Source organism: Calonectris borealis, chromosome 1 (genome assembly GCF_964195595.1).
Source record: "Calonectris borealis chromosome 1, bCalBor7.hap1.2, whole genome shotgun sequence".
Taxonomy (NCBI): Eukaryota; Metazoa; Chordata; class Aves; order Procellariiformes; family Procellariidae; genus Calonectris; species Calonectris borealis.
The window spans coordinates 102,140,033-102,157,032 of record NC_134312.1 but is presented as its reverse complement, the minus strand read 5'-3'; the positions used below and the strand labels follow the sequence as shown (position 1 = coordinate 102,157,032).

Genomic DNA, 17,000 nt, shown 5'->3' with positions numbered 1-17,000 from the left:
TGTAGTTTTTTAAATGTGTCAGGGGAAGGCTAGTTCCCCTTCCCCCGGTGCATCAAACTGGGCCAGGAGATTGTTCTTCCATGCTCTTTGTCTTGTCAAAATGGAGGAGAGGCCAGGTTTTTTTCACTCCACTCGAAGCTTTTGTTCTACTTCTCTATTATCAGCTCCCCTCCTAAAAGAAAAAACAGCTTCAGTTGCTTCCCGAAGGCAAAGAGAAGACTGAGCTCACACCTACGGTGAGTGTCCTGAAACAAGCGTTGGATGCTTTTTGAAATCAAGATCCATTTATATATAAAGAGCATAAAGGTGATATTTTTTCCTAAGAATGTCTTCCCCATCGTTTAGTGGTTGGTATTTCATGACTGCCGAAACTTTTGACTTCTACATCTTGCAAATATGGTTATGAGCATTAAAAAAAAAAAAAGATATTTTCAGTACTGTTTGTTCTTGCATCAAGAACAAGAGTGCTTTGCAGTAGCAACTTTAGTTTTTCAGCTCAGCTGTTTGAGGTATCACCCAATTCTCTCAGATTTTTTCTTGTCATTGCAGAAGAACAGTAAGGGATCTAGGAAATTCTTTGCAGGGAACATCCATTGCCATGCATGGGATGTCTCAGTTTACTTTTTTTTTTTTGCACTAATTTAGTGTCTTTGAAATAGTCTTCAAAAGCTACAAGCACCTACTGCAGATACAGTTTCACTGCTTACGAAGTTAGGCACAGCCTTGTAATTCACGTAGCAGCAATTTCAGCACGTTTTTCTGCTTACCCAGTCCCTTAAGAAATGAAGATGTAACCTCACCTGGGCAGTGCCCGCAGCGGCAGCTCTTGTTGGCACAGCCTTGCTTTAGCTCTCTTTAGTCCTCTGTCGGGACTGGCGGAATGACCTGGTCAGCTCCTGGCCCAAGTTAAAATACCCTTTATTTTGCGGGGCTGTTTTTGTCCTTGCCGAGTTGCTTACAGGCTTCGTGGCACAGCCTTGTAAGTCACTGGCAAAACTGAGGATGCAGCAGGAGGCGAGTGTCCCGTTTATACTTGGGCTTACAGCATTTCTCCCACATCCCATCCCACCTCCCAGGACGTGTTTAGAGGCTCCTGTCGGAATACCATCCTCCTCAGCTTGCCTAGGAGGTTACGCTGCTGGGTGTAAATCGGTGCAGCCGGCCTGACTGCATCAGCTAATGAGCTTGTACCATTCCCGGGGCTGCTGACTGCACACGCACACACAGGTCTTTAAGGCTAACTTTATTACTTCATCAACAATGCATTACATTACTGAAGGAGTAGCTCTTTGGATGATACCTGCATCATCTTTTAAAGGTAACCTGGTGATAGACGGGTTTGGAAACTGCATTTACCTTGGCTTTTGTACAGTTTCTGTTGCCCAGAAGTGATCGTTCTGGCCTGTTTTGGACATGAGAATTGCCGTATCAACTCTTACAAGGGGAGCCTGTTCTGCAGTGGTGGCTGTAGATGTTGCTAATGCGAGGGGGCAGGAGTTTCGGCCAAACCCTTCAGCCAAACGGGACTCTCCAGGGTGAGTTTTCCTGGCTTTTCCAGTATTACTCTCTTTACCAGAGTCCAGTCTCCTTGTTTTCATTCTAAGGAGGTATCTTCCGCCTTCTGGGAAGCCTGTTACGCAGGTTACCTGGCTCTTGTTTAGCTCCAGGTGCTGGATGGGTGGCAATGCCATTGCTTGAGCTTTTGTTGGAGCTTAGTGCTCATTTTCTTCGTACTGAAAAGCTGGCATTTGGCCTCTGTCCTTCACTATAGTAACATCACATCACTTTTTACAATTAAAGAAAAAAGTCATCCCCCACTGAAGCAGTTTTTAAAAGCTAAATTCAAAGCAACAGGTTTAGCTGGCCTGTGTCAAATAGTCTAAAGATAAATACTACAGGAGATAACTACAGCCCTATCTTTACAAGTTCTGCAAATGCAATGAAACCGTAATTGCATGTCCTGATACCGCTGGAAGGCAAGCAAGAGCTACGGAAACAGCTGTGTTAGTAGACGTGGTCTGGTCCCACAACACAAATCTTACAAAAATCAGCCTAATAACCACTATTATTGGAAACAACTTTACAGGTATGTACATTTTAATAGCTAAAGCTCGCAGTTACGTGATTCCAGAGGGAAGGGAGAAGGGACTGACCAAGTCCAGACGTACTCCCTCCATGCACCAACCAAAGCAGGTTGTTGCACTGAGGAAATACACGGTGCTTGTTTTGGATGAAAAAGGCTTTCCCTCCTCTCCTCCCCGGGCAGGTGGGCATCTCTCACCCTTGCCCATCCTCTCCAGGACTCCCACTTAGCGGGGGGGCAAAGGCTGCATTTGGAGAGCATCGTAAGTGTCCTTGGTCGCTGTACTGAGTCCCTGAAAAAGAGAAAAACAGGTGAGGTACCAGTGTGAGTGCTCAGTTCTGCCTAGCTGACTGGTCAGGAACAGGCTGGCAGGGGCTCAGCAGCATAAGTCTATTTTTTTTTTTTCCCCCCTACAGAGGCCTTTACTCATGAGTGTTTCCTTAGTCTTTGTTTGGTGTCAATAGCTGTCACTTACCTGAAGGCAAGATGCATCCTGAATAACTGTTATGAACGTATGACTACAGCAACTCATCCTAACTGGTTATGCAGCTCCTTAGAGTACATTTTATTTGCATATATTGACTATGAGAGCTAACTGATGCTAGAGTGAACTTTGCTAACTAAACGAATAGGTATCAACTCATGAACTTTGTTCTCTGGACTTCTCCCCTGTCATTTGGAAGGGAAGTCCGATGCAACTCCGGGTAAGTTGGCAGCAGGGCTTCAGATGGCTGCGAACCCGGGAAGCATCCCCTCGCACCCCTTCCTGCGACGCAGTGCTCCTCCTCCTGCCAGCCTGCTCTGGTGGGGGTAAGTCAGTGGAAGACGTGAGTTACAGACCCCTGCTGCAGCCGTGGCACCGACTACTCCAAGAGCGGGGCAGTAGATGTGGCAGAGTGGCAGGTCAGCCCGGAGGCTGCCAGAGCAGAGGTAACTGGGTGTCCAGGAGCGAGGATTTAGTTAGACACACAGTGCCTGCCTGTAAAACTTCTAGCTGCCCTTCACTCTGCTGTCAATATTTAGCGGCACGCTGAGTAGACTGATAAGACAGCGCTTCTTACCAGCCACCTGTGACTATCCCTAGAGCAGGTTTTGAAGAAAGGTGCCATTAGCTACAAAGAAGCCGCCTTACAGGAAAACTCCCTGGCATGTGCCGCAGCAGCAGAACTTTTTAATAGGTATTTTATTTTTGTCATTTTGAGATGTTGGTGACAACGTACAGGCTTCTACAGAAAGTAAAGTGCATTTTGGAACAATTACGCATGGCAGCCCAAGTAAGGCCTCATTGATGGGCTCCCTGCAGGCTGAAACCCCCCAATGCACCAAGGGACTGGAGGCGCTGGCCAGTTTGTGCTCTGTACGCTACAGGGAGACGGCCTGAACCGCCGATGCTTTGAGTTACGTCGGCTGTTTGGCAACCTGAAGGCTTCCATTTCAGCAATAAACAATTCAGAGACAGAACTGTATGCGTCATCTGCCGCAGTCAAAAGGTGGTTCCCCAAGATGTAGGACTATGGAAATGGTTCCTACCAGAGCAGCTAAACAAGTGTTCCTGCCAGTTGTATTTAGAACATGCAGCCACTGTATCAAAGTACCAGCAGTGCAGTCTTTGCCCTGAATCTGAGTAACTACCCTCAGAAAGGTGCTTTGAAAGCTCTGCTTCATCCTGCATTGCTAACAGTGTGGTGAGATATGTAACCAGAGGCTACAATACAGCGATGAAGATAGACGAGGGGAGCACGTGCTGGATGTGTTGCCTACCTGGTAGACACCTTCGTTCCCTTTGCCTCGCCGCCTCTGCTGCTTTGAGAAAGAAAAAGAAGCATAGATTAATGGGTGCTTTTCCCATTATGCAAAAGGAAAGAAACCCCTGATTTCCCCCATCCTGTACTGGGGGTCAGCAGCTGCGCTTGGCCTGGACACCCTCTGCGCAGGAGGGAGAGCACCTGCTAAGTCTGGACCAGCCCAGACACGCTGCAAGGGCTGTAGAAGGAGAAAATAGTGAGGCTTGGAAATAAAAAGGAAATTATTTTGGTTTGCTGACATGTTTTCCCGTCATACTGTTATAATGCTGCTATTTCTTTGATTTACTGTATGTATAGAGAATTGGCAACGTTCCTATAGACGCCGATTGTTTTATGCGCTGAAGGCGCACCTAGAAGAAATGGGGCTGGATTTTTTAAGTTGCTGCATGTCAGCTGGTGTCCGAGGGCCTCTGCCCTCTATTGGACAGGCATGGATAAGTACGTAAATCCTCCAGCACACGTTTGCTAAGCCGGCTAGATGTTCAAAGGAACTGCAGGTAAGGCTGGCTGAGGACAAAGTCACGCAGGATTCAGTGAAACAGGCACTGGGACTGTCATGGTACAAGTAGAGCATACAAACAAGGTCACTCAGGCCAGCCAGGTACAAAGAAAAACCACCTGCTTGAACCCGCTTGCTGCTGCATTCCCAGGGGTACGGGGAGCTGCCAGGCAAAGCAGCCAAGTTGTGCACAAGAGCGCGATTTCTGGGTGAGAACCAGGGACAGCAGAGCTTGCAGCCCCCTGCATGGCGGCTGGCACATCGAGCCCATGGCTGGTCATAACTGCCCTGCGGCAGCAGAGCACTGACTGTATCACAAACACGTGGCAAAGAGTAGTGCCTGCCACAATTAAAATTGCAGCAGTCTGTTGAATGATCATATATCTAGAATGAGGCAAAGTTTGTGGGGTGCTTGCGTGTCCCCAGTAACAGAAACAGTCATAAAAACATGGCGAGACTTCATATACTCCTAGCTTGTAAACTGAGCTTGAATGTGGCAGGTGGGCATTAGAATAATAAAAAAGGGGAGGGGATTAAATGTCGGTGTTGCTTCAGCATTTCTCAGCACTAAACTTGGTTTTGAAATGCCCTTTTTTTTTTCACTTTTCAGAGGGAAATAAAAGGCTATATTTAAGACACTTTGACATAAATAGAACCTGTGTAGGTCACTGCAATTTTTTGTTTTGCTATAAACAGTGTCCCCAGACGGTTTTTTTTTCAACACAAGCTTCTCTCCCCCAGCAGTTTGTGCATGGAGCTAAAACTATCCATTGGCTGCGAGCTTTAGACATAACCGATTCTTCCTTCTTAAAAATTTGAGAGTGGAGGTAGGGAAAGGAGAATGTTTCCCCCGTTACTTGTCTGCAGACAGGCACAAGGAGGAGCTTGCAAATGCTTACTTGTGCCTGTAACGCAGACCAGCCTCGAGAGCCCGTAGAGCAGAAGCTGTGATCCTCCAGCTCCGAATTGCTCTGGAGGAACGTGCTCAACTGATGTGAGTTGCTGGGCCACAGACGTTGCAGTGCTTGAAACTAGACATTTCCTTCAACTATTCCTCACCCATCTCACACCCTCTGCCTCCTCAGCTGGGGCAGCCATCAGAATTTTTCTGTCCGTAAGTTGAAATATTTCCCCTTGACATTATTTAATCCGCCCAGGAACACTGCTGGTGTTCGGGCTGTGTTTCTAATACTGATGGGCCAAAGCTTACTGTCTGCTCTCCACCTTGGTTTATGGCTACTGTAACGCTATAGCTACGTGTCTGTCTTGCTGCTGCACCAAACACCCTGGTTACTGCAGGAAGTAGGTAACTGCTCCCAGCTGTGCCTGTAGGTGCTGTGCAACGCGGGGACTTCCTTGTGCAAGGCAGCTCCGTGCAGCCGGGGCTACTGCTCTGTAAGGGAGCGGCAATGAAGAACTTTTCATCCCAGGCTTTCACCGGGAAGGAAAGTAGGACTCACCTCTCCCTTCATTCCGATTTCACTGTATGCCTCGCCCATCTTGTCCTTCTGCAGTGACTGCAAGCAGAGAGGGGGCAAGAGTCAGCGTGTTACTAGAAAAGCCAAGCCAGCCCCTGGGTGTCTGCACTCCAAGCCTGTGCTTCTGGGGCTGCCTTGCCTTCAAAGCTTCAATATATTCCGGAGAAGAAGGGACAGTGGTGGGACTTGACCATGGGCATTTAAGTAGATGCTATACATGATCAAATCTGCTTAGCATATCAATACCACCTCATCTCCAAACACTTAAACGAATATAACTCTACCCTCAACCAAGTCATTTATCTAGACTGGCGCCTGATGCTACAATCAAAGCTCTCCAAAGAAAAGCTTTAAGCAGCATTTGTTCAGGAGACAAACCCGAACGTGCACCTCAGGCCTAGAGAAAAGGCAAGTCTAAGACTGCAGGATGAAGGTTAAGAAAGAGAAGCACTTCCTTCCTCCATCCAGGGAAGCAGTTCCCAAATGCTTACGGCCAGCTGCGATCAGAGCGTCTGATTCAATAACGATGGAGGCCAGTCTTGGAAACGAGCTCGTTTCTCGGCACGCACTGAACACCCAGAAAGACCCGAGTTAAGACATGAGCTTTAGCATTCATGTATCTACCCTTTGGAGCACAGACCACCACATTTAGCCAGAGTTTAATCAATTAAATCAAGAGGCTCCTAAGCAGCCACTCTTAGATGCACTGGTATTTGGCCTTTGTCAGAGAGGCTGGAGAACAAGCACATAAAATACTGCAGCATCAGTCACATGGGACCAAGGTTGGTTAGTCGCTAATGGCTAACATAAAGGGATCAGCAGGTATCTTCATCCAAATTATTTTCCCTATCTGCCAATGTTTTTCTCCTATGATGGAGAAGGGAGCAGACATTTTCTAGCAAAAAAGGGGGGGTGGAAGGGAACAGAAGTCTTTGAAAGCAGCTGTTAAGTTTGAACCAAAGCTGAAGTTGGGTAGGGGAGAAGAGTCTCCTATAAAACAGAAACTCCTATTTCCAGCCGTCCCTCCCTCTCCTCTCCCTCCAGCTCTCTCTACTCACAGTGTAGACGGTGTCGTGAGGGTTCTTTCTTCTCTGCTGTAAAACAAAAGAAGAACGTTGCCCACATGTTGCACTGCCAGCATCCCCCACCACCTTGTATGTGCCTGTGCATTTGCTTTAAGGCACAGCTACAGCTCTATGGCCGTGCCGTACCCATTACAGCCCATCTTGCCTCCACCCATAAGGCTCTGTTAAGACAACTTGTTCTCTGGAAAATTAATTTAATTTTAATAATTGATAAGACTTAGCTCTTCTCTGCTCAGTCGCTACAGCTGTCACCTGCAGGCAAGCCCTACATGCTGATGCAGAAGGTTTCCCCTCCCTTTTCCTTTGAAACTGTTGGGCTCTGCAGCAGAAACACTTGTTTTGGCTGCTGCTTTACTGTGTTGGCACTTGTTTGGTGGCATCACGTGCAGCGAGCGCTCGTGAAACACCCACTCCTGCCTTGCCTGCTCCACATCCGCCCCAGGGCTGGGTGTCACTTCCTATTCTGGGTGGCTGCAAGTTCTCAGCAAAGTGATGGGGGGGCGCGAGGGGCAAAGATCAAAGCTGGGGGGAGGTTTACTCTTGTCCCCGCCACGCTGCCAGCCGCCTGAGTTACTACACAGATTTTGCTCTTCCCTCTCCAGGAAGGCACCGGTGCTTAGCAAACACGTGATGAATGCCTGCATGTCTAAACAGCGGTTAGACACGAGAAGGAAGGAACCAGATAAAAAGAAAAAAGGTACATGTGTGGGAGGAAGTTACCTGGTGTCTCCCGCCTAGCTCAGGGTCTGCACCTCGCTTTGCCCCCAGAACATCATACTCATCTCTGTGTCCACGAGACAGTTTCTGAAATGAGAAAGCAAGAAGCACGACGGACATTATAATCACGAGAAAACAGATCTTGCATTAACACAGGAAAAGAAAGGGAACCCAGTTTGGTGTCCAACTTCATGAGTATTATAACAGAGCCAGAAATTATTTTACCCCTTAATGCAACTGTCAACAAAAATTTCTATGACTAAGCCATGGAAATGACAACAAGTGGTTTGTGCAGCACAAAACTGCAAGCCGTTGCACCAAGAGCCTTTCTTAAATAGGAATGAGCTGAAAATGAGAGCACGTGATGGGGAGGGACTCTGACTTTCATGCTTTCTCTCCTACTGGTGGGTGAAGATCCGCGAGCTTGGTTTCTCTTGCAGCACAACTCATCTAAATTTGCATCAAGTGGCTGTAGAAATTTTATGCACAACACATTTCTTATCTGGGACAGATTACCTTGGAAGAGGGCAAAAGAGAGATTTCAGGTCAGAATAACACAGCTGACAGAGTACTACTGAAAAGGTGACAGGCAACACTTCTTAAACTGAAAAAAATGCTTTAGTGTTCATACATTACACAGTTAAACAATAGAACTCATCACAGGATGTGGCTATGGTCAAAAGCGTAAGAGAAAAAAAAAATTAAAAGACAACTAGACGTAGCAAAAATAGCTAGAGTTTAATGCTGCCATGAGTGAGCAATTTAGCTAGGAAGGACGGACAGGATCTTGTCTCTGTCCTCTTTCACTGCCTGAAGAGCCATCTGATACTGGCTACGATCAGGGCACAGCGGACAAGGTTCGCCTCTAGTACGATCTGGTACAACAGGTCTCACGCTGCGGGGCAACAGGAAAGCTCGGCGACAGAGACAGCCGGGCTGCAACGACTCAGGCTCCACACACTGGATGACACAAGAGCTACAGTAGCCCAAAGTCCGCAACGCAGCATTCCTGGGCATTTGCCCTTTCTCCAGCCCACATCAAATAAGACTGGCAACACCGGTGGCAGCGTGCCTGTGAGTCGCCCGAGGAACAGCGATCGGCGAGAGCTGCAAGCCAAGCGTAGAGGGCTGGGCGTGAAGCTGGGGTGCGCACATCACATATAACAGTCCAGCGCCTACGCGCGCGCACATCAGGCACGCAGAGCTCTCGCAGGCGTGTTACATGGTGCAGCACACCGCGCACTGCCTCTGAAACGGTCTGGGTTCCTGGTATACCTCCAGCTCAGTGGATCAAATCAGGAACCTACAGCCCATATATCTATCTAGCATCCAGCCAGACAAGTGACAACAGAAGCTGCCCTTGCCAGGTTTTGTTTTTCCTCCTTACAGCTGCTTGCTACACACGTGGGTGTATCGCTTTCATTAGCTGGGTCATCAAGTTTTTCTGATCCACAGGAATTCAGTATCTGTAAGTGCCCAAAAAGGTCTGTCTGGGTAGCAGATTTGAAAACAAACAAACAAAAACCAGTAGTTACTTACATTATACACATCATCCTGGCCTGGTTGCAGCTGTGGTCCAGAGGCCTGGGTAAGCTGGAAGAGAGACCATACCATGAACAGAGAGACAGTGGCTCCATTCAGTCCTTTCGCTCCCTCTCTCCTAGAAGTTACTCTCATCAGAAACAGGGCAACCCATAAGCAGCCAACCTGCGGCACCGATGGGGCTACAGGCAATAGAAGCCACTGCTGCACTGGCACTTTTATCCACATGCCAGGTTGCTCTCAGCAGCCAAGCCACTTTACTTGCACATAACACCAGTTCGCTGCTACTCAAAGCATCAGTGTTCCACCCCCCCACCACTGCTTTTACGTTCCTATTCTGTGCATATCATAATCCTATGCTATTGAAAGTAGCTCCATCAGGCTATAAAATCATAATTGCAGCCTGTGTTAAGAAAAACTGGGTATCTGGGGCTGCTAACAACCAAAAGCACCCCCCGAGACCCCAGTCCTCCAGCAAAAGTGCTGCCTGCAAAGTTCCTGGCTGTCCTCAGCTTCAGAGGGCACGGGGGATCCCCGTGCCCCTCCAGAGCCGTACCTGGCTTGCGACGCTGCGGTGCCACCATGGTAAGTTGGCATGAGGGGCAACTAACGAGTAGATAAAGGTTTTCGCTTCTGTCGCTACTCTTTGGCTCTGTTCCTCACAGTATTTATGAGCAGTTAATTGCTGAGCCAAACTTTCAGGAAAAAAGAGCAGTTTTAGGCCAGTGAGAACAGCTACTTTGTGTTCCAGTCCTTTCAAAAAACAGCGTCAAACTGCGTTCTGTTTTAACTGCTTTAACTTTCTGTTTTAATTGCTTTAACTTTCCTCAGTTATTATCATACGTTAAAATCTTTGTTAAAAGCAACTTTTTAGATGGATTTGTTTTCAGGCATAGGATAAACTTGACTTTGTTTTTTAAAATCATATTTGTAGTAATTACAAATTACCTACCCCACCACTTTCCCCATGAAAGTGCTATTATTGCCACTGAACCTTTGGTGGGGCCAGTAATTTACCAAGCATCTAACCCATGTTCCTTGCAAAGGAGCCTAAATGTTCACGAGCATCGTCTATATGGTCCATAAATAAAAAGCTCACAACAGAGATGAGGCTGTGCCCTTAGCAAAAGCCTCCACAAACAATTCCTTCAGCCAGGAGGTGAGGTTAGAGATATGACACAGCTTGGAAGATTTATAAAAAAGTCCTAAGTTTGGGACAAGACAGAGGTCCCTTGGAAAGCGCCCCACCAGCTTTATGGTGCCTTATGGTGGCGTTTCAGCTGCAGCGCCTCTGCTGCTTTTGGCTGCGAGACTCCAGCCTAACCACAGGCATGGCTTTCCCCGTCCTTCTGCTGCCTTCCTCATGCAGCAGCTTACTCGCTGCAGCTGAACGCTATGCGTGTTACCAGCAAACAGCTAGGCATGCCAGGAGGACAGCGAGTGCTCCCAGGCCTAAAGGTGAGGGCTGCTGCCTCTGAGCCATTTCCAGCTCCAGCTCTGCCCCTGCAGGGAGCCCCAGCTGGAGAAACCACACAAGTTTCTGCCCCCGCAGCAGCACGCTTAAGACACGCTTTGGGTGGGGGGGAAGGAGCGGCTGGTGAGCGCACCGCGGCTGCGGCAGCTCCCTGTGCTGGGTTCACGCTCCTCCTCGGATGCCGAGTGCTCCTTAACTAGCGCGCTCCTGCCCCACACCAGGCGAGGTGCACAGCTCCTGCCGGCAGGTAGTGTGGGGCTCTGCGTGCCCCAGGGGCTCCTCCCTTTAGCAGCCTCTAAAAGACTTCCAGTCCCAGAGCAGCGCTTTCAGCTGCAGTCAGGATTTACGCTGGCAACACAAAAGGTCTCTCCTTTGCCATTACCGAGTTCTGCTCATTTCCTCCAAACATCCCTCCCTCCCTCTGAGTTCAGCACTGGCTTTGCAGTCCTGAGAAATGATCCCACTGAAGAGCCGGTGGGCACCAGCAGCAGCACAGCATCACCCTGTCAGGGCTCCTGCTGCTGATCTCGGCCACGACCTGGCGAGAAGCAAGCCGAGATCCCAAGCGCAGCAAGCCTTTGCTTCTGGGAGGAGGCTGGTTCAGATGTGCAGACAGCAGCCAAGACACCTTTCGGCCTGCTTAGGCTTGGCTGAAAGCACCATTGCGCTGGAGTGCCCTGTGCCGGGGAGAGGCAGACAGCTCCTCTCCCATGATTAGCAGAGCTCTCGGAGCACGTACATGTCTGGAAATGGACATGCCTCCATCACATTACGTTACCTTCTTCCGTGGAAGTGCACTACAGCCACCAAGAGTGTCCCTAGGTGCTGAACAGCTGCTGGATGATAACAACAGCCCATCAAGTTGTGTCCATCCTGTCCCCCTGCCTCCTCTCCTGTGGTTGTTGGGATTATATCACTTGCATCATCACACTCATACTATCAAAGATGTCTGACTTCTCGAGAAGTTTTAATACATCCTTCACAAGCTTGGCATTTATCCTGAATTTTCTGTATATCCCCTCCTCTCTTCCCAGTGACAAAGCAGCAAAAGAAACCACATCACTGTTGATCAGGCGTTTCCCAGCTACAATCTCTGACTGCAACCAAAATACTCTCTGTCCTGGTTCCGGCTGGGACAGAGTTAACTTTCTTCCCAGTAGCCTGGGGGGTGTGCTGTGTTTTGGGTTTGGTGTGAAAGGAGCGTGGATGGCCCATTGATGCTTTTTTGGCTGTTGCTTCGTGGTGCGTGGTGCTTGCACCGGGGAGGGGGAGCACAGCCGGGGTGGTGGACCCAGCTGGCCAATGGGGTATTCTATACCATGTGACATCATGCTCAGTATAAAAACCAGGTGGGGGGGGGGAGGCTCGCCCCCGTTCGTGACACGCGGTCGGTGAGCAGTTGCACTGTGCATCATCTGCTTTGTACATTCTGTTATTGTTGTTGTTCTCATTGTTATTATTACTGTTCTACTTCGTTTTATTTCAATTATTAAACTGTTTTTATCTCAACCCGGGAGTTTTCCTACTTGTGCCCTCCCGGTTCTCTCCCCCATCCCACCGGAGGCGGGGGGCGGGGGAGGGGGTGCGAGCGGCTGCGTGGGGTTGATTTGCTGGCTGGGGTTAAACCACAACACTCTCATATACTCTCTTTCCCTCCATTCATGAGCCCTCAGAAGGAACTCCCCCAGATTGCTCAGGTTGGCACCAGAAAAGGAGGAAAGTAAAAAATAAAAAAACAAAAAAGAGAGAATAAAAAAATAAAAAAGTCTTATTCTAAGAGACATGCTTCCTCTCCACCCCCACTTTCCAGCTAAGCCCAACTTGTTTACACCACCAAAGCCAAATGCATCAGTATTTGGATAGACTGACCTTTGCTTTCACAAAAAGGGCTGTCATGATGACTGCGTAAATGAAGAGGAATCCATCCAGTAAGTAGCAGAGTCTTGGGTCTGTCAGTCCAAGAATTGGTACAGCATCTGTACAGAAACACCAGATACATCAACAAACAAGGCCATTTGTATCACTGCGTGCTTGACGGCATAAATGTGGCAGTGCTGCATGGCGCTTCATGAAGAAATAGCCAGTATGAGGGCAAGTCTGTCCATTTGCAAAGGAGACGATGGAAATCTGAATAAGAATCGTAGGATTAATTAGGTTGGAAGGGACTACTGCAGGTCCAATCCTCTCTCTAAACAGGATCAGTTAGACCAGGCTGTCCAGGCCCTCAGCCAGCTGAGTTAGAGTATCTCCAAGGATGGAAAAGTTTGCAACCTCCCTCCACCAATACAGGACATTTTACCTAGAGTTTCCACCCACAGAGTCCGGGCTCTGCTCCCCGCAGCTCGCAGGCGCGGGCCAGGGAGCGAGCACAGGATCTGCATGGAGGTAACCAAGGATCGCTAACACCGCAGTTACTGCAAGAAAGCCTCACACAGAGCATTTGTTTTCTAGGAAAGCCCAGCAGCATCTCCTGCAGGAATTAATTACTGGGCTGGTTAGGGATTCCTTCATCAGCTAAAACTTGTATGTGTGTGAGAAAATACACCCATTTGGACAAAATTTTAGGGAAGGGCTTCTCAGGACAAAATTTTGTGTTAAATGTAAAGAAAGGTTGACACCACCACAGTTGGCTGGAGATCCAGGCTGAAACCACTATTCTACTTTGTTCAGAAGAGGAATTTGAAGATGCATCTCCCGTATCCCAAGTTATATATTGTAACCATAAAGCTGCAGTGTCTTGTCTGTGACAGTTCTCTTGGACTCCCCATTTGGGGATGCTGGAGACCACTAATCATGAGAAAGGAACTATGGGCAGGAGAGACAGACTTTTAACTCCAGAGTCAGGACACATCTATGAGATGAGATACCCATGAGACACCCTGATGTGCTTTCGGTTTGAGAGGAAGGTTTTAAACATGAATTCCCTGCACAGCAACCTCAGCTGGCTGCCTCTTGTTGGATGGATCGCCCCAGGTGATTTTTATTTTTTATTTGTTTTTAAAAGAAGTGTTAAAACTTTTCTGAGGGAGAAAAATCTACTACTACCCTAATTGAGAGCTCAATAAAATTGTTACTCAGAAGATGTTGATGTTCGTTTCCTAATCAACATTGCATATGTTTATACTGTGACCGCATCAAGCAGGGCACAGTAATATTGTTGGTTTTCAGCAGCTAAAACTGATGAAACTGCCCCTGTATCCGTTCATAAACATATAGTAAGCTCACAAATGTAGCTAAAAAAAAAATCAAAGCAATTCAGGTCAAGAAGCCTGATGAGATCCAATATACAACTCCAGGTCCATACCCAAAGGAAAAGCTGTATTGCACAGTTATTAAAATAAATCACTTACTTAAAAATGAACCTGAGATGTGCTTTGTACAAAGAATTGGAGGGACTTCAAAAGAGAAAGACAAGAATGATCAAGAGCCTGCGAAGCCCTTCAATGAAAATAAATTGAAAAGAATTGGTATGATTCATCTCCTTCCTAAGGTGAACAAAATATGGCAGTTCTTATTAACCACATGTGATGGAGGGTAGTTGAACCACTCACTGCAGAGCTTCAAGGTGCTGACTTACTCCAGTGCTGAGAGCGGGACCATCCTGCGTGCTGGGGTTTCTCCCCGGCCCATCAGGCCATGCTGACAATTTCATTAGAAGAAACTTGCAGATGACATCCAGGCAGTACACACCACCATGAGGAAGTCTCCTTCGCAGAAATAAAGTTACTGATGATGGCCTGTCGCACTGCTGAAGTGTGCAATTTGTATAAAGCGTGCCTGACAAGCCGTGCCTGGATACTTGGTAACGTAATTGTAAATTCTCAAGCAGATGAAGGTACAATCACTGTTCCCACTGAGAGCCTAACACAGCCAGAAAAAAAAAAAAATTTCCAAACAGGAGATTTGTTTGCTTGTCTGAACTAGGAGTTTGCATTCATTTTTTTAAATCATGTGGTTAGAAACAAATGCATGAAAATAAATTAAGATCCTAGATGGTTTTACTTCTTCCCCTCCTACTTCTATTATTTTAAAAATAAGGTTCAAAGCACTTTATAAACAATATTCTTTCACCACAGTTTTTTCAGGATTATAAAGCCTCATATACATGGGGTAAACGGAGACAGAGAGATTAAGTTATTTGCCCAACATTGTCTATTAAACCAACAAACAAGCTGAGATTAGCTTCCTAGAGTTTTTCTTCTAAACAGCCACAGGACAATGTTTTACGCCAGAGTTGGTTCAACACAAAACCAGCTTGAATCGCATTAGACTTGGTAGCTAAAATGCAGCGTCGGGGAATACAGCTGTACAGCATCCAGAGGCAATTTGTTTCCAGCAGTAATTCAGCTGCTTTCGCGCAGTGCAGCAGTCTGCCCCAGCGTACCCTGGCCTCGAGCTGGATGTGTCCAGAAGCAGCTCAGGGTTTCCCAGCGCTGCGCCCAGATCAGAAATACAATGTAAGGAAGGCGAACAGCCCAGCACAGAGCCAGCCAGAGCCAGGCAGCCGGGGGCATCTGAGTTGCTGCTGAAGGGGGCTTTGGGGATCCTGGCCCTGACTCCCCTCTTCCTGTAGCAAAGCAGGGCATGTTCACACTGTCACCTCAAGCCCAGTATTTCTCCAGCACTAATAAACTCCCCAGACCAGGAGGAGCTCGAGCAGGAGACATGGAGGACTGTGGAGGAGAAGTCAAGAATGCAGGGGACTTAACCGTAACTCTGTGTCAGCCGTGGTCAACCTTGGCTGACTCTGCGGAGCTGCCCAAGTGCCTACAGGGTGCTTCTCTGGGGCAGCCTGGCCTCCTCCGGCACCCCAGGTAATGGGTTAAAGCTGTTCAATGAGGGAAATTCTGCTAGACACAGTCTGGCTGTGATGGTTCCTGGAAAACTATGTACTGAGACAACGATCAAGTCCAACGTTTAGAAACAAACCAAGAAAATTAATTAGTTCATGTCTTTTCCTTCCTTAATACGTTTGATTTCTGTATTCTTTAAAAAAAAAAGGTACAAAGCACTTCCTAAATAATAACCTTTGCAACAGCTTTCCGGATTGGAAAGCGAGAGAAAGAAGACGACAAAAGATACAAAGCCTATTGAAACAAAGGTCAAAGAGATATGAAGCATAATGAACAAGTAGCAGTCAAAACAGCTAGCATCCATTCATGATGGATGATTGTGAAAAGGATCAGATTAGGTTTTTAAATCGCCAGAGGAGGGGTTACTACCTCTTCAATATTTGCACAACATGCACAAACAGAAGGCCAGTCCCTTAAGCACCACTAAAATGTACTCTCTGCCCCTCATCAGCCCTGAGCTGTGGTTTGGGGGGCTGAGGCCACACCGCTGCAGTGGATGGGCTGATGATGGGAGCTGGGCAGAGGCAAGCCTGCCAGGCTTGAGGGAGCAGTCACGCTCTGCTGCCTCCTGCAGAGCAAAGCACAAATAATAAACATTTCACTGGTAATTCCCACTCTGTTAACCTTACAGGTTACCCAGTGCCTACTGTGAGTTGCACAGCATCTTTTCAATATTCATATACCAGTGTTTTACCAGTCCAAATTTCAGCAGTCCAGTAAAATACAGCAGGGTTTTAAAGCAAGATGTCTAAGTACAGGCATGCGGCACAGCTAATGTCAAGTCACAGCCTGGCGGGGAATACAGTTTACGTTGCATTGTAAATGATGTCAAGCTTACTGCTTAAACGTGGCTCAAACAGCATCTCTCTCTCCAGGCATCAAAACGGAGTTGAGTCACAAGTCGACATCTAGGTACACAAATACACAAGGGCTTAAGGAAGAGGTCAAAGTGGTGCTCTTGCTCGGGAGGGAAGCAAGATCTGAAGGAATAACAATCAGAAAGTTTGCACTTACTCTTGCTCACCATGTGCTCCTATGCAAGTAGCTGCACAGTTAGATCTACCATTGCACAGCGGGGATGACATTTACTCATAGACCACCGGGATGTCAAGGAAAACCAGAAACAAACTATGCAACTTACACCATTAGGTAATTACTATTTTTTTTAGGAGTTTGTACAGGAGAAGCTACGGAAAGCTCTGTACAAGGAGCTGACACAGGCTGAGTAAGGGCTGGCAGAGCCATAGCAGACGAGGTGGCAGGAAAGGAGACAGAGTCAGTAAGGGGGGCACTGCTGCTTTTCGTGACAAGGTTGCCAGCTCTTCTCAATCCCAAACCCCAGGTGCCTGCCACCACATTTGGGACTCTTTCCCAAGCTGCGCTTCTGCCGCTGAGAAGTTTCTTCCCAGCACCTCTTTCTTCCAAAGCCTGCACTTTTGTTCCCCTCTTCTTCCCTCCTCCCAC

The 17,000-nt window shown here is 47.7% G+C and overlaps 1 protein-coding gene across 1 annotated transcript in view; it reads right to left on the bottom strand.

Annotated features, from left to right (window-relative positions):
• Positions 1 to 1,228: 1,228 nt before the first annotated feature.
• CD247 (CD247 molecule) overlaps positions 1,229 to 17,000 on the bottom strand; it is a gene marked incomplete at its 5' end in the record, with an annotated part of 57,229 nt that continues 41,457 nt past the window's right edge. The window contains 7 exon segments of the mRNA XM_075173116.1: positions 1,229 to 2,375; positions 3,845 to 3,886; positions 5,848 to 5,904; positions 6,924 to 6,959; positions 7,671 to 7,754; positions 9,207 to 9,260; positions 12,553 to 12,659. Coding sequence (XP_075029217.1) covers positions 2,310 to 2,375; positions 3,845 to 3,886; positions 5,848 to 5,904; positions 6,924 to 6,959; positions 7,671 to 7,754; positions 9,207 to 9,260; positions 12,553 to 12,659 — 446 coding nt within the window.